This window comes from Neophocaena asiaeorientalis, unplaced genomic scaffold (genome assembly GCF_003031525.2).
Source record: "Neophocaena asiaeorientalis asiaeorientalis breed wild unplaced genomic scaffold, Neophocaena_asiaeorientalis_V1.1 scaffold543, whole genome shotgun sequence".
In the NCBI taxonomy this organism is placed as follows: domain Eukaryota; kingdom Metazoa; phylum Chordata; class Mammalia; order Artiodactyla; family Phocoenidae; genus Neophocaena; species Neophocaena asiaeorientalis.
In genome coordinates, this window is record NW_020173671.1 from 894,421 (window position 1) to 915,589 (window position 21,169).

At 42.2% G+C, this 21,169-nt stretch overlaps 1 protein-coding gene across 3 annotated transcripts in view; it reads right to left on the reverse strand.

Moving 5' to 3' along the window:
• The window catches only part of MYH10 (myosin heavy chain 10), a 134,676-nt gene that overhangs the window by 74,831 nt on the left and 38,676 nt on the right, over nucleotides 1-21,169 (reverse strand). For all 3 annotated transcript variants that reach the window (XM_024748375.1, XM_024748376.1, XM_024748377.1), the window contains exons 5-6: nucleotides 9,722-9,824; nucleotides 3,095-3,187 (exon numbers count right to left, since the gene is read on the reverse strand). In XM_024748375.1, the coding sequence (XP_024604143.1) occupies nucleotides 3,095-3,187; nucleotides 9,722-9,824 (196 nt within the window). The remainder of the gene's footprint in view (nucleotides 1-3,094; nucleotides 3,188-9,721; nucleotides 9,825-21,169) is intronic.

The window sequence follows — 21,169 nt, forward strand, 5'->3', positions numbered from 1 at the left end:
GAGGTTAGGATTGACATATATACACTACCCATGTGTAAAATAGATAGCTAGTGGGAACCTGCTGTATAGCACAGGGAGCTCAGCTCAGTGCTCTGTGGTGACCTAGATGGGTGGGATGGGGGTGGAGGTGGGAGGGAGGTCCAAGAGGGATGGGATATATGTATGCCTATGGCTGATTCACTTCATCGTGCAGCAGGAACTAACACAGCGTTGTGAAGCAATTATACTCCAAAAAAAAAAAAAAAAGATTAGCTTTTACTGTATTAGATTGAGCATACTTAATGATGATTATTCAGTAGTACAAGCACTTTGGAAGGTGGAACCTCAGCTGAATCAGGGTTTGTTGAGAATTCACACTGAATGGGTGATTCTTACTAGAATCAATCTCGCTAGGAAACAATCTAAGAAATTCTTCCCACCAGTAGAATGTAAAAGAAGTTCCCACCAGAATTATTTTATATCAACCTTTGGAACAGGATGCGTCAATAACAAGCATTAAGGAGACTTGAAGTGGTCAGCTTAATTTAGACTCCAAGTTAAAGGGACAAACTAGAGCAGAGTTTCTCAACCTCCATATAACTGACATTTGGGGATAATGCTGTTGTGGGGCCTGTCCTGTACACTGTAGGATGTTTAGCAACATCTCGGGCCTCCACCCACGAGACGGCAAACGTGGGATCCCCAGGGGACCCCAAATTGAGACCCAGCGATCTAGAGTAATGCAAATTACAGATTGTAACCTACATATGTCAATATGGAAATCTAATGATCTCTGGTAGCCAACTTCCAAGATGGCCTCAATAACCCCTACCTTCTGGTACTCGGGTCACCCTGCTCTGGGGGATGCCGGCTGCCATGTCGTGAGCAAGCGTCATGTGGCAGAGAGGCCACTGAGGTGTGGAACTGAGGCTTCTCGCCAAAAGCTACCCAAGTAAGCTGGGAAGCTCCTCCAGGCTCAGCAGGCGTTCAGATGCCTCGGCGCTAGCCAATCACACGGTAATGACGACCTCATGGGAGACCACGGGCCAGAACCAGCACTCAGAAACGCTGAGACGATAAACGTTTTACGTCACTAGGTCTTAGGGGAATTTGTTACATAGCAACACATCTATCTGTCCCAAACACAAAAACCTCAGTAGATGAATCTTTACCACTTAGTAACAGAATCACTACATTCTTTACCAAAGGACACACATGACTGGTTAGTAGCAATTTATCTTTTCTAGGCAAAAATGAGACAAATGGGTACAAAAGTGTTTTTCTTGAATTTAGAGTGTGGTTTGGGGGGGGGGGCTAGAAATCAGAATAGACTGGTAACTTGATTTATGTGGTAAAAGAAAACATTTTCCACTAAGAAGTCCTTGAAAATCTTCACGGAGATTCACATACCAAAGCTGGTAGCTCACTGTATCTCCTATCCCAGGATACAGCCACTAAACACAGGGCTTTCAGGAGGAAGAATTTCAGATTTAATTGTGGCTCCAGCTCAGTGCTGACGATCCACAGAATGATAGAAACTCACAAAGCAGCTCAGTTTCCCAGAGCCAAAAGTCACAGCCATGCTTCCTACTGACACGGGCACATTTGTTATCCCACTTTGTACAGAAAAAGCTAAAATAATTACTAAATGAACTTGGATTAAGCAAATCTTCAGATTTTATCTTACTGGGAATAAACAATATTCCAATCAAATAGTCCCATACTTCTTACATAACTTGGCTAAAGTCTCTTGCACTTAAACTACCTCTGAGGGTGTTACGGGCTGAATCGTCCCCCACCCCCAAATCCATATGTTGAAGTCCTAACCTCTAGTAGCTCAGAGCATGACTGTGTTTAAAGAAAGGGTCTTCACAGATGTAATTAAGCTAAAATGAGGTCACTAGGGTAGGCCGGATCCAATATGACTGGGGTCTTATGAGAGAAGAACAGACACAGACACATGCAGAGGGAAGAGCACGTGAATTCACAGGAGACGGCCGTCCACAAGCCAAGGAGAGAGGCCTTGGAAGAAACCAACCCTGCCAACACCTTGATCCCAGACTTCCTCCAATTGTGAGAAAATACATGTCTATTGTTTAAGCCACCCAGTCTGTGGTGCTCTGTTTTGGTGGCCCGGGCAAAGGAATACAGAGGGTTATCTAGCTACCTTTGTATTTCCTGGGTCCTCTGTGATCTGGTGGCATCTCCTAATCACAGAAACCACATCGTCAGGAGATTAACGTGTGGACCCAGAGTAAAGAATGTCACAGTGAACCCGATCTCCAGAAACTGCCCATCAAGGGATTGTTAGAATTGAAGTCTCTGATTCTGGCCTTCTTAACTTTAACCAAGACGTCTAATATCAGAGGAGGGAGGAAAAACATAGAATTAACTCGAATGACTTAAGTAGAAATAACAGAAGTTGAATGATTTGCTATTAAAGTGTCGACTCTAAGCAGCTGGAAAGGGGAGGGCCGTGTCCTGTAAGTCACACTGAGCAGGCTGTCGCTCAGGATAACGTCCCCAGACTAGGCGTGCAAGCCGGTCAGGCTGAGGAAGAAAGTAAAGATTTCAGCGAATTAAGGGAGTCGAACGGCTGAGAGGAAATTTTTGAGGAGACAAAATATGAGGGACAAATTATTCTGAGGTCCACATCCCATAGAAATGGTAATGTATGAAAACAATTTACCACATCCAATTCCAACTTCGCTTGTTGAGTGTTCACTGTGCCTGGTTCTGTGTTAAGTATTCAGCACGCATCTCATTTAATCTCCACGCCAACCTCATAATTACATATCATCCCCAAACAAACACGAAGAAATAGGTTCAGAGAGGTTATATAATTATACATCCACAGAATAATACATAACTATCTATATACATAACTATATATAATAAACATATGATGAAAATTACTTTCCCATTTGTTTTGCTTTTTAAAATGTGACTACTAGGAAAATGTTAATTACACGTGACTCGCATTGTATTTCTATTGGACAGCCCTGTTCCATACTACATCTGTTAGGAAGGAAAGTACTTGATTTGCTTAATCATAGTAGACATTCAACTAGAAGAAGTCTGAGGAATGAAAAGTTTCTGGTGCTTTTAAACTTACAAAACGAGATGAGTTATCATTTTTCACAGTCTTTGCGTTTCCAAATGATTCCAGGATTGGATTTGCTTGCAAAAGCTGCCGTTCAAGTTCCCCCTAAAAGACATTACATACACGCGCACACACACACACACACACACAAATAAAAGCAAATATATGTTAATCTAACATGTCTACTCCAGTCCTCAGGGAAAAAAAACAACAAAGCAAAACCAGACACTGCCTCTTTTGCTCAGTATTTTCATTTTACTTGCCATCCAGCAAACTCTGTTGTTGGCTTCTTACCTTGGTCTTATGGGCTCTGCTAAAGGAAAAAATTAGCATCTATCATGTGCTCACAAGGAGAAGAAAATGTCACATTGCACAGTGATGGTAAATTTAAAGATGGGGCACGTAAATTAAGTGGAGAATTTTTAAAATAAAGCGAACTGGTTTTCATGAAATGAAATTTAGAATGACACTTCAATTAAGGACATATTAATACTTATACTCCTGCTTATTTCTACTTTGCCTCGTTCCAAAGATTTAAGGCAGCAAATTCTAATAATTTCCACTGTACTGGTAATAAGACTTGCCATTTTTCCAAGGGTTTCACATAACATCTTAATGATGTAGACAGGGCAATGTCCTCATCTCCGGTTTCAGAGACGACAAAGATGGCGATGCTACTGAATTCTTGTACATATTTAAAAAGCTAAGTATACTGTATTTGGTATAACGGTCATTACTTATATGCAAATTAAGCTATAAAACAGATTTTACAAACAAAATACGTTAAGTATATATATGCTTTAATCATGAAACACAACAGAAGGCTGTATGGGGAAGCACGAGGCACTTCTGTATCCCTGGAATGCAATTTCAGAATTACACTGTAGGACTTAAATAAATCTGCTCTTTCCAAACACAAATCTTACCCCTGTATTTTAATATACCCACAGTATACTAGACCTCAAGAAAGAAAAAAAACTGCTAGCTACTGTGATCCTCTAAGCAAAAGAAGAGTACAAGGAAGCTCACATAAGAGTTTAAAATTAATGGCCACCTGCCCTGTGACGTATTACACTACCATCGACTCCAAAATCGGGAACAGATCTATGCCACACATGCAGTCTCGGCATCTGACCCAGGTGTGGTTCACTCCACTGAAAGGGTAGGAAATGTTCCTGAAGCACGTGACACAGCGAGGCGCTGCAGTGTTACATGTCTACTCTGGAGCATTTATGTGGATTGTCCGATTGTCTGGATTATTTTCCCAGGTTTTATCTATAGTCTACTGTTGTGTTCAACTGAAACCAGTCAGGAACCAGTCCTGCCATGTGAATGTCATGACACGGCATCAACTCACATTCCTGGCTTTAGATAATATGCTCCCTGTACGGGGGAATCTTCCCGTTTATGGACTTCAAGACACCAGACTACTTCTGATGTAAATTTTTCTAAACACTACATGCTATCAAAGTTTCTTAAACATGGTGTCCTGAACCAACGTTAATGGCTGAAAGTCATCACTACGAATAGCAGCCATTGTGCTGTGACGTAGAAGTGCCCTTCCCCTGGAGGTTAGCGGTCACAGCCATCACTGCGTCTGTGCTAACATCTCGCAAAGCTCTCGGTGCACTGGCACCGCAGTAATGATTTGGGCTCTAGAATCCCTTAACCTCACTCAATCTGTGTGATCAGGGCGTAGAAACCGTCAGAAAAACCCGGACTTGATAAGTGGGGCACTGCCTTTACCTGACACTCCTACGGTTAGATCAAGGAGTCAGAATACAGATTCCTTAAAATTACACACTATCCTACCAGATCATAATAAAAACACTTTCAATAATAATCTACCTTTAAAATATTTTCCTAACTTGGAGGTAAAACAAATATTATATACCTCACTTTAATATTCCCTAGACATGGCTTCAAGAACTCTTTGGGTCAAGTTTACAGTCTTTTCTTTTCTCCTTCGTGTGTGTATGCGTGCGCGTGTGTACACGCACGTGTGTGCATGTGATCCACTGATCCTGATTCCATTCTTTCTTCTCTTGGCTTAAAGGCACCGGCTGTATACCCTACGTGAGGTTAGTCAGCATCACGCCAAAATGATGCTCCGTGAATGTCTGCTGAATGGATGGGTAATCAGTGGTCTGAAGACATTCTAGTAGTATTTGGGGAGGGGATGGTGGTGAGCCAGAGGTGGAAGTAAGATTTGGGTTAAGGGTCCTCATAATCACTGTCGTAACCACAGGCCTGGGTCCCTGCTTTGGAGGCCACAACATTAACAGGAATGTGGTGGGACTTCTCTTCCATTGGATTTTTGACATCATTGAGACCAAGTAAAGATCTCAAAAACTCATAAATGAATCACAAAGAGCTTGACACAGAGCTAATACTATAAAGCACACAAAAATGATCTTTAAGAAATTACCACTAAAATTTGACCACTTCTGCCTTGAATAATTTCACATTTAGATAAACAGGGCTAACAGCGCTCAACCAAATTATGAAGCCATTTACAAACCATCAGGGGACAGTGACTAAGTGCTAACCTTTCTGCTGGGACTCGGATGGGCAATGTCCCTTTTCTATTCTATATAGTAATGAGAAATGTCACTTGCGAATGTGGGGAAAAGAAATCAGCATTAGCTATTTAAATTATTTTTAAAGTTCTAAGTATTTAGAATTATATGATGCTTTAAAGGTTTACCAACCGTGATGAAAACTATACCCTTGTGTTTATTACACAATGTATTATATACACTTGCCATATGATAGATACAGGATGAGTTTTAAATTGGTTAAAAAAAATTATATATGTACATACACCTCTTTCAAAACTCCAGTTCAGCCGGCAAGGGGACTCGGGCTGGACTCTTGCTGCACCTGTAGGCCTGATGGGCAAAGCTGCAGGCGTCCCACTGACCGCAGAGTACGGTTGGAAGCTGGCGGCAGCAGTCAATCGCCATGTTTAGAACCAGACTCTCATCTCGAGTGGCAGGCTCTAATTTCTGTGCTTGTTACCTGCTATCTATCACCTTTTTGTCTTAGTTCAAGGCAGTTTAGACCAGTAGATAAGAGTCATCCGGAAGCTGCCATCTAGAGGTGGATGACTCAGGAGTCAGTGGGCAGGTGGGCTGGCTTGAGCGGGTCATTCCCAGGGGATGGTCCAGTTTAAGAAATTAGTCGTCCTCAAACCTGCTCTGAAATCGTACCACGTCCAGGCTTTGGAGTGGCCCTGAACACTGTGCCAGACATCGAGGGTCTGTAACAGTGACCTACGATGAGGGAATATGGGCACTGGAGCTCTACTTGCTGTTGGCCGGGGCATTAAGCCAAACGAGGACTCATTGTGTTATGGTAAGTAAAAGTTGAGAGGTAAATGGTTTACTTCTTAAATACTGTGACCTTAATTTTGAAAATTTATTTCTTACATTTGTTCCTATTTCTATAACGAAGTTATAAGGTAAACATAAAAAAATTGGTCACTTCACACTGCTAGGATGGCCTTAATAAAAAGACAATGACAAGTGTTGCCCAGGATATGGAGAAACTGGCCCCCTCAAACACTGCGGGGAATGTAAAGTGGTGCAGCCTCTATGGAAAAGTTTGGCAGTTCCTCAAAATGTTAAACAGAAAATTACCACAATCCAGCAATTCCACTCCTAGGTATACACCCAAGAGAACTGAAAATGTATGGCTACGTGAAAACTTATCTATTGCAGCATTATTCATATTGGTGCCAAAGTGGAAACAATCCAAATGGCCATCAACTGGTGAAGGGATAAACAGAACGTGACAAATTTAACATAACTGGTTATTATTTGGCCACAAAAAGGAATGCGGCACTTACACAAGCTCCAGCATGGATGAACCTTGAAAACACTATGCACAGTGAGAACCACATATTATATGATTCCGTTCATATAAAATACCCCGAATAGGCAGATTCAGAGAGACAGGAAGTAGATGAGGGATTTCCAGGGGCTGGGAGAACATGGAAGGTGATTCCTAATAGGTATACGGTTTCTTTTTGGGGTTATGAAAAATGTTCTAAAATTAATTGTAGTGATAATTGCATAACTCTGGGAATACATTGAAAAAAATAAAAAAACACTGACCTGTACACTTTAAAGGAGTGAATTTTATGGGACATGAATTTGAATCTTAATAGAGTTATTTAAAAAAAAGAATGAGCAAAGAGACAAAGACTCACAAAATCAGGAGCCTACAAATGCCTTCCACTTTGTTTTTACAATTTATACTGCTGTTTAGTGATAAAATGCTAGCAATTGACACAAACTGTTCCTGGGAATCTGAGTTTTGCCAATAAAGTTCAACATAAATTTGGAAACCAGTGACATTAAACCAAGAGAAACACTGCCTTTGCAAAGTATAACCATTACTTTACGGTAGTCATCCTCAAAATGGGGCGAGGAAGGCATGCCTGCGGGCGCCCGGGAAGGGCAGGGGGTGTGGGGAGAGGAGTAAGTTCTCGACTCAACCCTCCCCAGGGTGTGAGCAGTCCCTATGCTCAGGAGTATCTCATATTCCTCAGGTGCGCCGGGGAAGAAAAAGTAACTGAGAACGAGCAGTCTTCTCATGTTTCTAAAAACATGGCACAGCTACTACTTGACCAGCTTTAACACAACCTTGGGGAAAGCAGCATGGAGGATTCTGCGCGGAGTGCGAACATGCAACAAGACATGCAAATCAGTAACGACAGCGCAGCGCGGCCCAGAGAAGCTGTCGCCTCGCCTTCTTGGAGGATACCTGCTTACGGGGGTTCATTTGACCCAAAGTAAAATCTAGGGGTAGGCATGCTACTCACACACCACAGGGATCCGCTCTGCAGTTTAAGATGACATCGAAACAAAATGTTAACAATCATGATTTATGTAATCCACAGAGGATTTGGAAAAACGAAATCTGTACGTTAACTATTTAACACTATTTTGCTAGTGATCTAAGTACATGTTAAAAGGTCATTTAGCATGTACTCTAAAACACAAAGAAAAGCTGGTTGCTGGTCTAGAGATTCCTTCTTTAACTGGCAAAGAAGCCTTTAAATATCATATAGGATAATGATTATTTCATTCATCCTCCCAATGCGTATCACTGGTCTGGTCTACAGCTAAAAGCAAAAGGACATCCTGGGCCTTCATAGGTATAGTACAGCTTTAGTGTCTGAGAATTTCTTAAGAATTCTAAAAAAGATATCTGAAAATCTCAGTATCTGGGACTATTCCTTTAGATGTTTCTGATCGTTTATGTTAAGAGACTGTTTTCATAACACTATCATTTCTTGCTTTATGCTAGCTTTGCACCACTATGCTTGCGGAAGACACACCAGAACCGTTCCAGTGCGAGGGAATGGGATGTCCAAGTACAGACGTCCCATTCTATCCAAGGCATCTGGCTCAGCTCCGCCCCCCCTCTCTTGCCAAGTAGCAGGAAATGCTCCGGTCCGTGGTTTGTTCATTGCTATGCTCTGTGGAGCTAAAAGGCAGGCATCTGATAATTAGGGAGAATAACATTCCTCTGCTACTTGCCCTGGATAAAGAAAATCCTACATTTATGTATTAAATACAACGAGGCTTTGGGGTTAAAACACTTACCAGGCCCTACAATGTTAACAGACCAGAAATTTAACGTGTGGCATGAAGTTAGGTTTCCACCTGTTTAGGGAGTATTAAAGTAATTCCACCTGGTAGCGGACACATGAAACCCTAAGTTCACAGGCTTCATAAACATATGATTCAATGTCATGACGAAAGGGTAAATAAATATTAAAATTCCTCTAGAAAACAAAGGTAAAGCAAAAGGGCATGCTGCTCTTCAGGAAAGAATAAGCCTCAAAGCAACACAATTACGAAACTAAATATTTTGTTCATAGGAGATTTTGCTCAGAACTAACGGTATTTGTTTCTAGTAGAGATTCAATCCAAAGACAGAAATTAGTGCAAACACTCATGACTTAAGAAGCATAAAGAAAAGCACTTGCCTGGTGTTTCACTGGTTTAGGTGATTCCTGCTGCTCGTTACAAACAGATAAATGCAAACGTTAGCGAGTTTGGGTCTTTTCCTAGCGGTAAAGCCACATCCAAAGCACCAAGTCAATGTGCGGTTTAGAACCTTGAAAGCTGGTATGCCTGGCATCTCTCAGGGAGTGTTAACTACTACTTCTCATACCTACAGATTAAGGATAACTGACGTTTACATTCTCACCCCTTTTCTATCATCAATTCTCCCCAAATTTCTATCCTCCCCTCGGGCTGCTGTGGGTGGTAGCTCTGTAAGTTCAGGACGAAGCGCTGAAAATATCTGAGGATCTTCTTTTGGTGGAAACGAAGAAGCCTTCCTAAGCACTGCTCATCCATGTTTAACAATCCCCACCACAGCTTTGTAAGAAATTAGGCTTCGAGTTACAACCGTAATTCCAGTTTGCCCTGGTGGAATCGCTAGTTACTAACAATTTCCTGATGCCCTAGCTCCCTCCTTGCTGGGTGGGGAGTGGCGGAGACAAGGGACCTGTCGATTACAGCAGCACACTGAGGACGCTTGCTTTCTGATTCTTGTTTCTGAAATTACAGAAGAATAAATCTAAGGGTTTGAAAAAACAACAGCAGAACAAACACTTACAGGAATATTATGGTCCTTTCGTCCTTTGTGTGAAGAAGCGACATGAGCAAGGTACTGAATGACTTTCTTAGTATTTTCTGTCTTCCCGGCACCCGATTCACCCCTGGAAGAAATATTAACACAGGCTGCTTTACGAAAAGCACAGCACACACATTCCCAAACTATAATCGACAAAATTAAACTGAGTTGGAACAAGAATTAGTAGAAAGTAAAGAGAGAATAAGTAGGGAAGAAGAAGAAAAAAAAACTATCACCAATAGTTGGAAAATTATTATTTTTAAATGGCATAAATTAACCCAAATATTGTTTTGGTAGATGCCGGTAAGGGGACAGAGGAAAATGTTCACAACGATTTGTTTTTTTTTTCCCCTTGGAATTGGGGGCTCTGCCAGAGAAGTGAAGTTTATTAGAATGTTTGTGAAGCAATGTTTCAGCACCGGAAACATATCCAGCACTGGAAACAGAATTCCTAAAACAGTTAAGGTAATTTAATCTGAAGGAGCTGAATGAACTCTGGGATGTCCGCTGATTACTGACAGCATCTTCAAGGCCACTAGACGCCCTCTTGGCTCATCCCTCAGACCAGGCTGACGGTGGTTCTCTCCCCTAGACCCACATAGCACCTTGTACATACCTCATACACAAATCTTCAGTGATCACCAGCCTCACCCGAGGTAAGGATAAGGCCCCATGCGTTTGCTGATTTGTATGTTTGTGTAGTTTCTTTTTTTTTTTTTGCGGTACGCGGGCCTCTCACTGCTGTGGCCTCTCCCGTTGCGGAGCACAGGCTCCGGACGCGCAGGCTCAGCAGCCATGGCTCACGGGCCCAGCCACTGCGCGGCATGTGGGATCCTCCTGGACTGGGGCACGAACCCGTGTCCCCTGCATCGGCAGGCGGACTCTCAACCACTGCGCCACCAGGGAAGCCCTGTGTAGTTTCTTTTTAATCCACGTAACCTTGTGCAGTGTTGACACACAGCCAGGACGTAATTTGTAGAGAAAATGAAGGAATACTACGAATTTTGTTATGAACTGGGACAAATGCTATCACTTCCTATGTTTTCTATTTTCAAACGAGGCTGGCACATTTCAAAGGTTGCTTTTTATTTCTACTCAGTACTAAGCTTGAAATTCAGGCAAGCTGCTAGCATACAGTGTGATACTTGAATTGCGGCCTCTCTGATCAAATACCTGAGGTTCCCCAAGACCCTGGCAAAGCAAACCTACCTGGACAACAAATAAAATCTCAATTTGGATTAAAATAAAAAACTGTAATATATAATTAAATTAATTTTCCAAAAATCAACAACAAAAACACCCCAGGAACTCAAAAATGTTATTATACACACGGCCAACTAGTGATCCTCTATGCCTCTTTTATTTAAGGCTTAAAAATCTATTTTTTCGAACTCTGACCCTTTCTTGAAATTGTACTTGGAATTGTACTATCTGAACTGTCCCCAACATGAGTCCTTTAGGTTTCCTGGTTGCATTACCTCTCTAACTCTCTGCACCCAAACACCACCGAGGTGTTGGACAAAAGGGTCCTATTGATCACTTAGTTGTATGGCTTTGAGTAAGGAAATTAACTTCTCTGGAAATGGACATCATCATTGGTAAAATGTAGGAATAGGATTAGACCCTTTCCCGCTCTAAGATTTGATGATTCTAGATACAACCCACTTACTGGTGTTTAAGAATATTTTACATATTAAGCTTATTAACCACCATCTACTGTTGTATTAACAACTGTCCCCTTCTTTGTTTTGTCATCTAAGTCTAGTCTTAGGTACTCCAATCCACCAAACCTTCTACTAAGGTTTCTGCCCGCTATTCAGGCTTAGAAAGGCCTTTCCTGCACTAACATTATATCCATCTATATTTTCATTTCTATATCATCTATATTATTAAAACCATCTATATTTTCTTCCAAGACTTTGATGGTTTCACCTTTTACAACTAAGTCTTTAAGTAATTTGAAAGAAAAAAAATGTATGGCCTGAGGTCAAGATTGAATCTCATTTTCCCCTCAAATGATTCAGTCCACATCCCAACATCAATGGTTGACCAAGACACTGATTACCCAGCGATCTGAAATGTTATCTTTACCTTACACTTATGACTTATTCCAAAGCCAGTACCACACTGCAGTAGTTTGGAAGTATGACTAACCAGAGCACCCATCACTGTCTTTAAAAAATAAATCAAGTAGTCTCTGAGGTTAATTTTTTTCAGATAAACTTCAAATAATTTTGCTCTGCTATATCCCTCTCCCATCTCCTCCCGCCCGCCACCCCCATAAAAATAGTCAAGACAAAATTTTGAGTTAAATAATACACCTGCTATTTTTAAGAGAAATGATGGCTTCATCTCTGTCTCAGTTAAACTCTGTATTTCTCTAAGTTCAAAACAGGCAAGGGGCTTCCCTGGTGGCGCAGTGGTTGAGAGTCCACCTGCTGATGCAGGGGACACGGGTTCGTGCCCCGGTCCGGGAAGATCCCACATGCCGTGGAGCGGGTAGGCCCGTGAGCCACGGCCGCTGGGCCAAGGACCACGTTTGTCTTATTCACCTTTTAAGTCACAGTGCCTAGCACAGCAGGTACTTGCTGAAATCTGTTAAATAAATGAATATACGTCCTACACAAATTTATTTCTAAGCTCTATTTGATAAGTTTTTGTTCCTGTTATTAATTTCACCACCATTATATTTTCTACCCGGCTACCGTTGGTACACAGATAATGATCTTCGTTCATTCATTTATTCAACACATATTTGCAAATCATCTCCTATGTGTCGGGCATCCTTTTAAGTGCTAGATAGAGCAGTGGACAGGGTCCTTGTGCAGCTCAAGATCAGCAGAGACTTAAAGTAAACAAGAAAAACAAATGGGATAATTACATGTGAGGGAGGCGACGAAGGGAACAAGGAGGCGGCTGAAAGGGAAAAGGCAGAAAAGCAAAGGACAACTCCCTGGAGATGCCATGGCGGGAAGGAGCCTCCTGAAAGGTGAGCAGGACCAGGCAAGAGAGGGCCTGGGGCAGAGCATCCAGGGGGATGGGAAGACAAATGCAAAGGCCTCAAAGCAGAAAAAAGCTCGGTATAGGGTTTCCCTGGTGGCGCAGTGGTTGGGAGTCCGCCTGCCGGTGCAGGGGACGCGGGTTCGTGCCCCGGTCCGGGAGGATCCCACATGCCGCGGAGCAGCTGGGGCCGTGAGCCATGGCCGCTGAGCCTGCGCGTCCGGAGCCTGTTGCTCCGCAACGGGAGGGGCCACAGCAGTGAGAGGCCTGCTAACTGGCGGCCAGAGTGCAGGATTTAGATAAATAACTAGCAAGGCAGACAGCGGCAGTACTTCCTGCCGAGGTGGGAAGGGGTGGATGTGATGTACCCTGGAGCCAGGGGAAAGAATCTGGATTTTATTCACGTGTAATTTGGTAAGAGCTATGATGTCGGTTTTCTGTGTTTTGTTCTTAACTTTATTCAAAACGCCTAGTGTTTCAAGCTAAGCATGATGTTGGCTGTTGGTTTCAACCAGATAATTTTTCATTACATCAAGAAATGAGCCTCATATAGCCTGGTGATGACTTGTTTTGAAAACAGCTGTGATTGGTACTCGTCAGCTTGGTTCACCTCTGAGGTTTCTCAGCTAACCCCTCTCAGCTGGACATGCTTCAGTGTGTCCGGGAAGCATTTTTTGCCCCCATCTGTCATGCTTACTTGGCTGTACTTGACAACCACCTATGAGCTCTGCTACATTTTCCATATTTCAGGTCTAAGGTACCTCTGCTAATAGAAAATATTGCTTCAAAGACAGATGTATTCCAATACCTTACGGTTGAGGTCCCAAGAGGGGAGACAGCTTTATACTCTCACCTCAAAATGGGGATAATAGCTTCTGACACGTAAGGTTATTGTGAAGGAAAAAAATACAGTCCATCTAAAACTTACAATTAGTAGTCAGTAAACATTACCCATTATTGTCCACTCAGCTGTTCACCCACCACATAGGAGGGAATTTGAATTACTAAACTCTCTATAGTGTTAGTAAAGTGGTTAAGAAGTGGGCCATGGTGTCCTGGTGACCTACTTAGATTCAAATCCCATCTACCACTTCCTCGCTTATGGGGCTTTGGGCAAGTTACTGGGCTCTCTGAGCCTCAGTTTATACTCCTTTAAAATGAGATCCAGTTACTTCAAAGGACTGAGATAATGAAAACAGCATAGCATGGCACCCAGCCAGAAGTTTCTCCATAAATGTCAGTAGCGGTAATAACTATGACAATGGTCAACAGTGATTATAAAGAAATTGACAGAAGTAAAAAGGTGATAACCTCTGATTTGACTATGAAAGACGTGGCAGGATCAAAGGAATATAATTCTTAGAAAAGTTTTTTTTAAGGGGAAATGGCACATCTGTCCCAGATGGAAAAGGGGGAAATAAAGCAGCTTGAACAAAAGTAAATGGACAGAGCTCCCCTGGGGGCACAGTGGTTAAGAATCCGCCTGCCAATGCAGGGGACACGGGTTCGATCCCTGGTCCAGGAAGATCCCACAGGCTGCGGAGCAACTAAGCCCGTGCGCCACAACGACCGAAGCCCACGCACCTAGAGCCCGTGCTCTGCAACAAGAGAAGCCACCGCAGTGAGAAGCCCGCGCACCGCAACGAAGAGTAGCGCCCGCTCACTGCAACTAGAGAAAGCCCCCACGCAGCAACGAAGACCCAACGCAGCCAAAAAGAAATATATTTTTTTAAAAAAGTAAACGGTCAAGGGAACCACAAAGAAAGCTCAGCAGACTCCTCTTGAAGAAAATTAGGAGAATCCTCAAAGGTAACAACAGGCCAAGCCCTCAAAGAGTGAAGAAGACAAAGGGAATCTGACCTCATTTCCACCACCGAGACAAGATCTACCAATGCAGTAGTTCTATACTGTAAAGGACTGCTTGTTTCACTGCTGGTCTCTGGGGCACAAGTGCAAGGTTAACGGGGGAACAGAGCAAGCAGCCTGCTGGGTGGGGTGCCCTGCTGTCTGTTGCAGCACACACTGGATGTAAAAGATCAGGAGTTTCTAACCTGAAGGGGTTTGTGTTTTCTAGAGAGATCTGTGGCTTTCACTGGCTTCTCAAAGCAATGTGCGATCCAAACAATAACATAAAAAACAACAGTGGTGAGAAGCAGTGATGCAGACGGTTAACGCATGATCAGTTAGTTCCGAGATCTTTCTCTGAACCCCTTCTGGACTGTGGGTATTTCCCCAAAGAGAACCCTCCTTTCCCAGATCTTAATTGGTTTTGTTTTTATTCTCTCTGGATATTTGGAACAGCAAATTCAGTCTAGCTTCAAAAACACCCTTTGCCTGAAGTTCTTGCTTTAGATAACCTCAATTTGAAAAATAACACGTATTTTACATAAAACATATAAATATACATATATATATATAAATAGCATTACTCAGTGACTTCCTACAGTTTCAAAACTCCGTTCTATTAGAAAGCAGCTTACTAGGAAGATTGAGATAGACTTGGGTTCAAGTCTTCTATTAAACACTAATACCAGCGAGTGTCAGCCGTGGTATGTAAATGGAGATAACAGGGGTATTGCAAAGATCCGTGGAGATAACATTTGCAAAGATGTTCGCTCCTTTCTCTGCAACATTTGCCTGGAACGTTTTAGACTTCTATTTACAAGTTGATTTGCATACTCGTTCCCCATAATATAGCTATCACTGAGATGCAGCCACAATGATCCAAAACCCCCACGTTTTAAGACTTGAGGACACATAAAGCAAAGAGTCATTAGAAAAGCAAACTGAGGTCTAGAGAAGCTGTCTGACCTAGGGTCATGGTAGAGCTGGGACAAAACCAAAAACCAAAACAAAAAAACCTATCCAACAACACAATGGTTTTTTAACGACAACACACTTTTTGCTACCTTCACTATTTTTTTTTTTAAGGCTATCTTTTGGGAGCAATTTTAGGTTTACAGCACGACTGAGAGGCAGGTACAGAGATTTCCCTTGTAACCCCTGTACCCCCGCACACAGCCTCCTCTGTGATCAACATCAGTCACCAGAGTGGTACATTTTTTACGTAGGATGAGCCCTAAGTTCATAGTTTACATTAGGGTTCACTCTGGGTGTTCTGTGGGGTCTGGACAAGTGTATAATGCCTTGTATCTACTATTATAGTATCACACAGAATATCTTCACTTCCCTAAAAATCCTCTGTGCTCTGCCTATTCAACTCCCCTCCGCCCCCCACTCCCCTGGCAGCCACCGATCTATTGATACTTATTATCTTCATAGTTTTGCCTTTTCCAGAATGTCACCTAGCTGGACTCATATGGTGTGTAGCCTTCTCAGATTGGCTTCTTTCTCTTAGTAATATGCACTTAAGGCTCCTCCGTGTCTTTTCATAGCTTGATAGCTCATTTCTTTTTAGCACTGAATAATACTCCGTTGTCTGGATGGACCACAGTTTATTTATCCATTTACCTACTGAAGGACATCCCGGTGGCTCCCGAGTTTTGACAATTACGAACAAAGCTGCTATAAACTTTCAAGTGCAGGTTTTGGTGTAGATATAAGTTTTTAATCCTCTGGGAAAATACCAAGTTGTCTGATTGCTGGATCGTATCCTAAGAGTACGTTCAGTTCTGTAAGGAACCGCCAACCTGTCTTCAACAGTGGCTGCGCCATTCTGCGTTCCCACCAGCAGCCAGTGAGGGTTCCTGTTGCTTCACATCTTCAGCAGCACTTGATGCTGACACTGCTCCAGATTTTGGCCGGTCTAGCAGGTGTGTAGTGGAACATCTTTTCAGGCGCTCCTTTGCCATCTGTGTATCTTCTTTGGTGTCTGCTAAGGTCTTTGGACCATTTTTTAATTGGGTTGTTTTCCTACAGTTGAGTCTTTTAAGAGTTCTCTGCATATTTTGGATAACAGTCCTTTATCAGTCGTGTCTGTCGCAAATATTTTCTCCCAGTCTGTGGCTTATCTTCTTGATCTCTTGACATCAGTCTTTTGCAGAGCAGAAGTTTTTAATGTTAATGAAGTCTAGCTTACCAATTATTTCTTTCATAGACGTCTTTGGTTTTGTACCACAAAAGGCATTACCACACCCAAGGTCATCTGGGTTTTCTCTTATGTTATCTTCTAGAAGTTTTATGGTTTTTCATTTTACACTTAGGTCTCTGATCCATTTTGAGTTCATTTTTGTGAAGGGTATAAGATCTGTGTCTAGATTCTTTTTTTTCTTTTTGCATGTGGATGTCCAGTTGTTCCAGCACCATTTGTTAAAGAGACGATCTTTGCTCCATTGTATTGCCTTTGATCCTTTGTCAAGATCAGATGACTACATTTATGGGGTCTATTTCAAGGTTGCCTTAGCTATTTAATCAATTCTACCGATTTGGGTAACTTAAAACTTTTAAGGTATGTTACTTATAGCAAGAATCAACTAAGTGTTCGAAATCCAGGATGGCTTATCATTACCACTTAATGTAATATTTGTATAGGACATAAAATTCCTTAACAACAAAAAAAAATCTGTCACATCCTGATAGAAGACTGATATGAAGCAACCATTGTTTTATAATACAATTGTTACATTATATACAAACACACTTAAAAGGAGAAAAACTAGAGTTAACCAGCAGTTAGAGTCATAAAATGTAAGCAGAGTATTCTTTAAAAGGGGGCTTAGAGAACAGAGTAACTTCTTCACCAAGGGTGACTGCGAATTTTAATTATAATGAGAAGGAAAGTCAACACGAGGATTACACTCTTAACAGGATTTCACTTCCAATTACATTGGGTGCTCTCCCATGATCAAGGAAGTCCTTGCTGGGATACTAGAATAAAGGATCCAAGCCACCTGCTTGGTCGTAAGTGGGAGGGCTCACACTGCCTGGCCTGAGTCTGCAGAAGTAAAGGCTAGTTGGGGAGCTGTACGCAGATGAGGCCAGAGGGTACTTTACAAGTTCATCCTTTTGGGGGAAAAGTAAATTAGAGAGTAAATGACTAAAAAAGTAGAGCTTAAACAGGAGCTGTCAAACTACTTAAGTACTGTTTTTTTAAAAAAATGGTGCTTCCAAATGTATTTTCTCTTTGTGATACCTTTGCAAACATAGGTACTTAATATAAAATAACTACTAAATAAAACTGACTAGTTATTCTCATACAGAAATCTTAATTAGCTCAGCTGTGTACTAAACGTAAGAAGACCCAGGTTACATACTCCTAGAGTTCTTTATTTGGTGGATCCTCAAAGGCACCAGGGAACATATCATATTTTCTTAAGTCTGGGATACCTTGTTTAACATTTTCATATTTCTCAAGTCACAATGTAGCTTGTAATAGATATAAGCATGAAAAGCTATTTGTGATTAAATATCATAACCGGTAGATTATTACAGAATTACTAAGAATTAAAATATGGTGAGGCTAAAAGAAGTGAGGGTAGGAATTGGCTGGATACAGGAGGGAACTTTCTGGGGTGATCATAAAGGCAACGTTCTCTATCTTGATAGGGGTTTACGTTACACAAATAACTCAGCACTTATATACTTAAGATCTGTGCATTTCATTATATGTAAATTTTATCTCAAAAGATAAAGATGTAAATATTGGACTTTAGTTAACTTTAGTTATGTATGAAGTATTTAGGGGGAAGTGTGCTGACGTTTACAAATGCATCAGATGAAGGGATTAACAGCCCATCAAAGTGGTTTTCAGTTTAAACTGAAAACAATCTAAACAATCAGTGGCCACAGAAAGGAATGCCATGACCCCTCACCTTAAGCAGAGCCTCCTGAAAATACAGCTGCCATGGACCCCCATCTCAGGGAGTTTCCGGATTGGGAGAAGTCTGACCCTTAGCACCAGGAAGTGCAAATTCAGCTGTCCACTGGCATCATAAAGCCTGACAGAACCCTCCACACTTTCCCCCAGAAGGCCTAAGCCTCCTACAGCACTCCTCCTTTTGTTAAATTTAGTATTTAAGCCTTTTATTTCTGGTTTTCAGCAAGTTACTCATCACTGAGCACTGCCACACGCATGCGTGAATACACCCTCGTCTTTCCTCCTGTTAGTCTGTCTGTTGTCAATTTGCAGACACCCAACCACAGGACCCAAGCTGGAAAAGTTTTCCTCCCAACACAAACAATAAAATGGATCGACAGATGGACAGAGCAATGAACAGATCAGTATATAATAAAGCGGAGGCTTCCCTGGTGGCGCAGTGGTTGAGAGTCGGCCTGCCGATGCAGGGGATGCGGGTTCGCGCCCCGGTCCGGGATGATCCCACATGCCACGGAGCAGCTGGGCCCGTGAGCCATGGCCGCTGAGCCTGCACGTCCGGAGCCTGTGCTCCGCAACGGGAGAGGCCACAACAGTGAGAGGCCCGCGTACCGCAAAAAAAAAAAAAAAAAAAAAAAAAAAAAAAAAAAAAAAAAAAAAAAAAAAAAAAAAAAAAAAATCTATATCTATATATATATATATAATAAAGCAAGCATAGTGAAATATTAATGGTAGAATCTAGGTGGTAGATATGTGGGTCCTGATTGCAAAATTCTTTCAACTTTGCTTTATGTTTGAAAATATTTATAATAAAATGTTCAGAAAATTCAATTTTAAAAAAAAGAAAGAAAAGAAAACAAACATGGTACTTGATGACTGCTACTTTGTGTCCACAAAGAGATAACCAGCTGCTAGGAGACTTACCTCATAAATCCAAGCTTATCCATGGACGCAAATGTCAGTCTAAAATGACAATGACCATCTAACTGCATGCCTGTAATGGGCACTTTTGGTGACATGAGTAAATCAGTGCCCACTAATCTCTGGTTCTGTCAAACAGCAGTCATCCCCTCCCCCAAGTGTTTCCTGCTTCCAGACATTCCAAATAGTCCTTATCCAAAATGGTCACCCAAGCTCCCAAACCACCCAACGAGGAGAGGTCCATGTCCTGCACCTGGTCCCCTGCATATTGCATGCGGGCTCACTGCTACTGTGACACTGCAGACAGGAGGCACACAAGTTCTATTCCTCTCTCTCTCCTGAGCAGAAGGCAGCTCACTTAGTACGCTCATTTCACGGAGCTTCAGTGACTAGATTCTTGTGGCGACTTTATATTAACCGGTGCCGTATAATAAAGAATTGCTGGTGTTTGTTCCTGATTCCTGGGAGGGAGACTCTAAGTACCTGGAATGTCTTTGTTATTCACGGTGGGCAGTTCAACAGCTCCAGGATGGGGGCTGGCCAAGCTGAGAGCCCAATCGGGGGATTAGAGGTTTGGGCTTTAAACCACATGACATGAGCCTCACCTCTTGGGAGTGGATACTGATTCAATCAAACACACCTACATAATGAAGCCCAATAAAAACTCTGGACTTTGAAGCTTAGATAAGCTTCTTGGTTGGTAATACACACTGATGCACTCGGAAGGGAAGTGACCAGAGCATATGGCAGCTGTGCCTTTGGGAATCCCCAGACCTCAGCCTCTGTGTCTCTTCCCTTGCCTGCCTCTGACTTGTCATTCTAGCAAAGTATCGAATCTGAGCGGGTACTGGCAACCCCCAAACGTGTAGCTATTTATTTAGTCAGAGGTACAGGTGGCCCGGGAACCCCAGAGCTTGTGGCTGGTGTCTGCCCAGCAGGCCCACGTAGAGCAGCGTGCCCAGGAAGTCAGGGTCAGAAGTGCTTTGAAACAGTTTTAAAAAGACATTTGCAGATCATGTTCTAAATAGCTGACTTTTGGTTAGAATACAGCCAATGGAATTAAATAAGTAAAGTAAAAAAGTGAAGACTATTCTAGAATATAGAATTAAAATGAAGAGATGTAAAGAATGCAAAGCGTGAGAGCCTGACAGGATTTAAAAGTTATGAGGAACATGTTGAGGACCGTTATAGAAATTCGAATATGGATTGTACATGAGATGACATTACTGAATCATCATCAATCTTCTCAAGTGTGACAATGGTCTGTGGTTATGCGGGAATGCCTTGCTCTTAGGAAACGCCTGCTGTGTACCTAGGGGTAAAGTGTCGGAATGCCTGCCAACTTGCAAATGGTTTAAAAAAAAAAAAAAAAGTGCTGTGTGTGTACAAAGAGAACTGACATTTAAGTGAAGGGTATACGGGCACTTAAAGTACCATTCTTTCAACTTTTCAGTAAAATTCAGGTTTGAATTTTTTAAAATAAAAACTTGGGGGGCTTCCCTGGTGGCGCAGTGGTTGAGAGTCTGCCTGCCAATGCAGGGGACACGGGTTCATGTCCCGGTCCGGGAAGATCCCACATGCTGCGGAGCGGCTGGGCCCGTGAGCCATGGCCGCTGAGCCTGCGCGTCCAGCGACTGTGCTCCAGAACGGGAGAGGCCACAACAGTGAGAGGCCCGAGTACAGAAAAAAAAAAAAAAAAAAAAAAAAAACTGGGGGAAAACCAAAAAAAAAAGAAA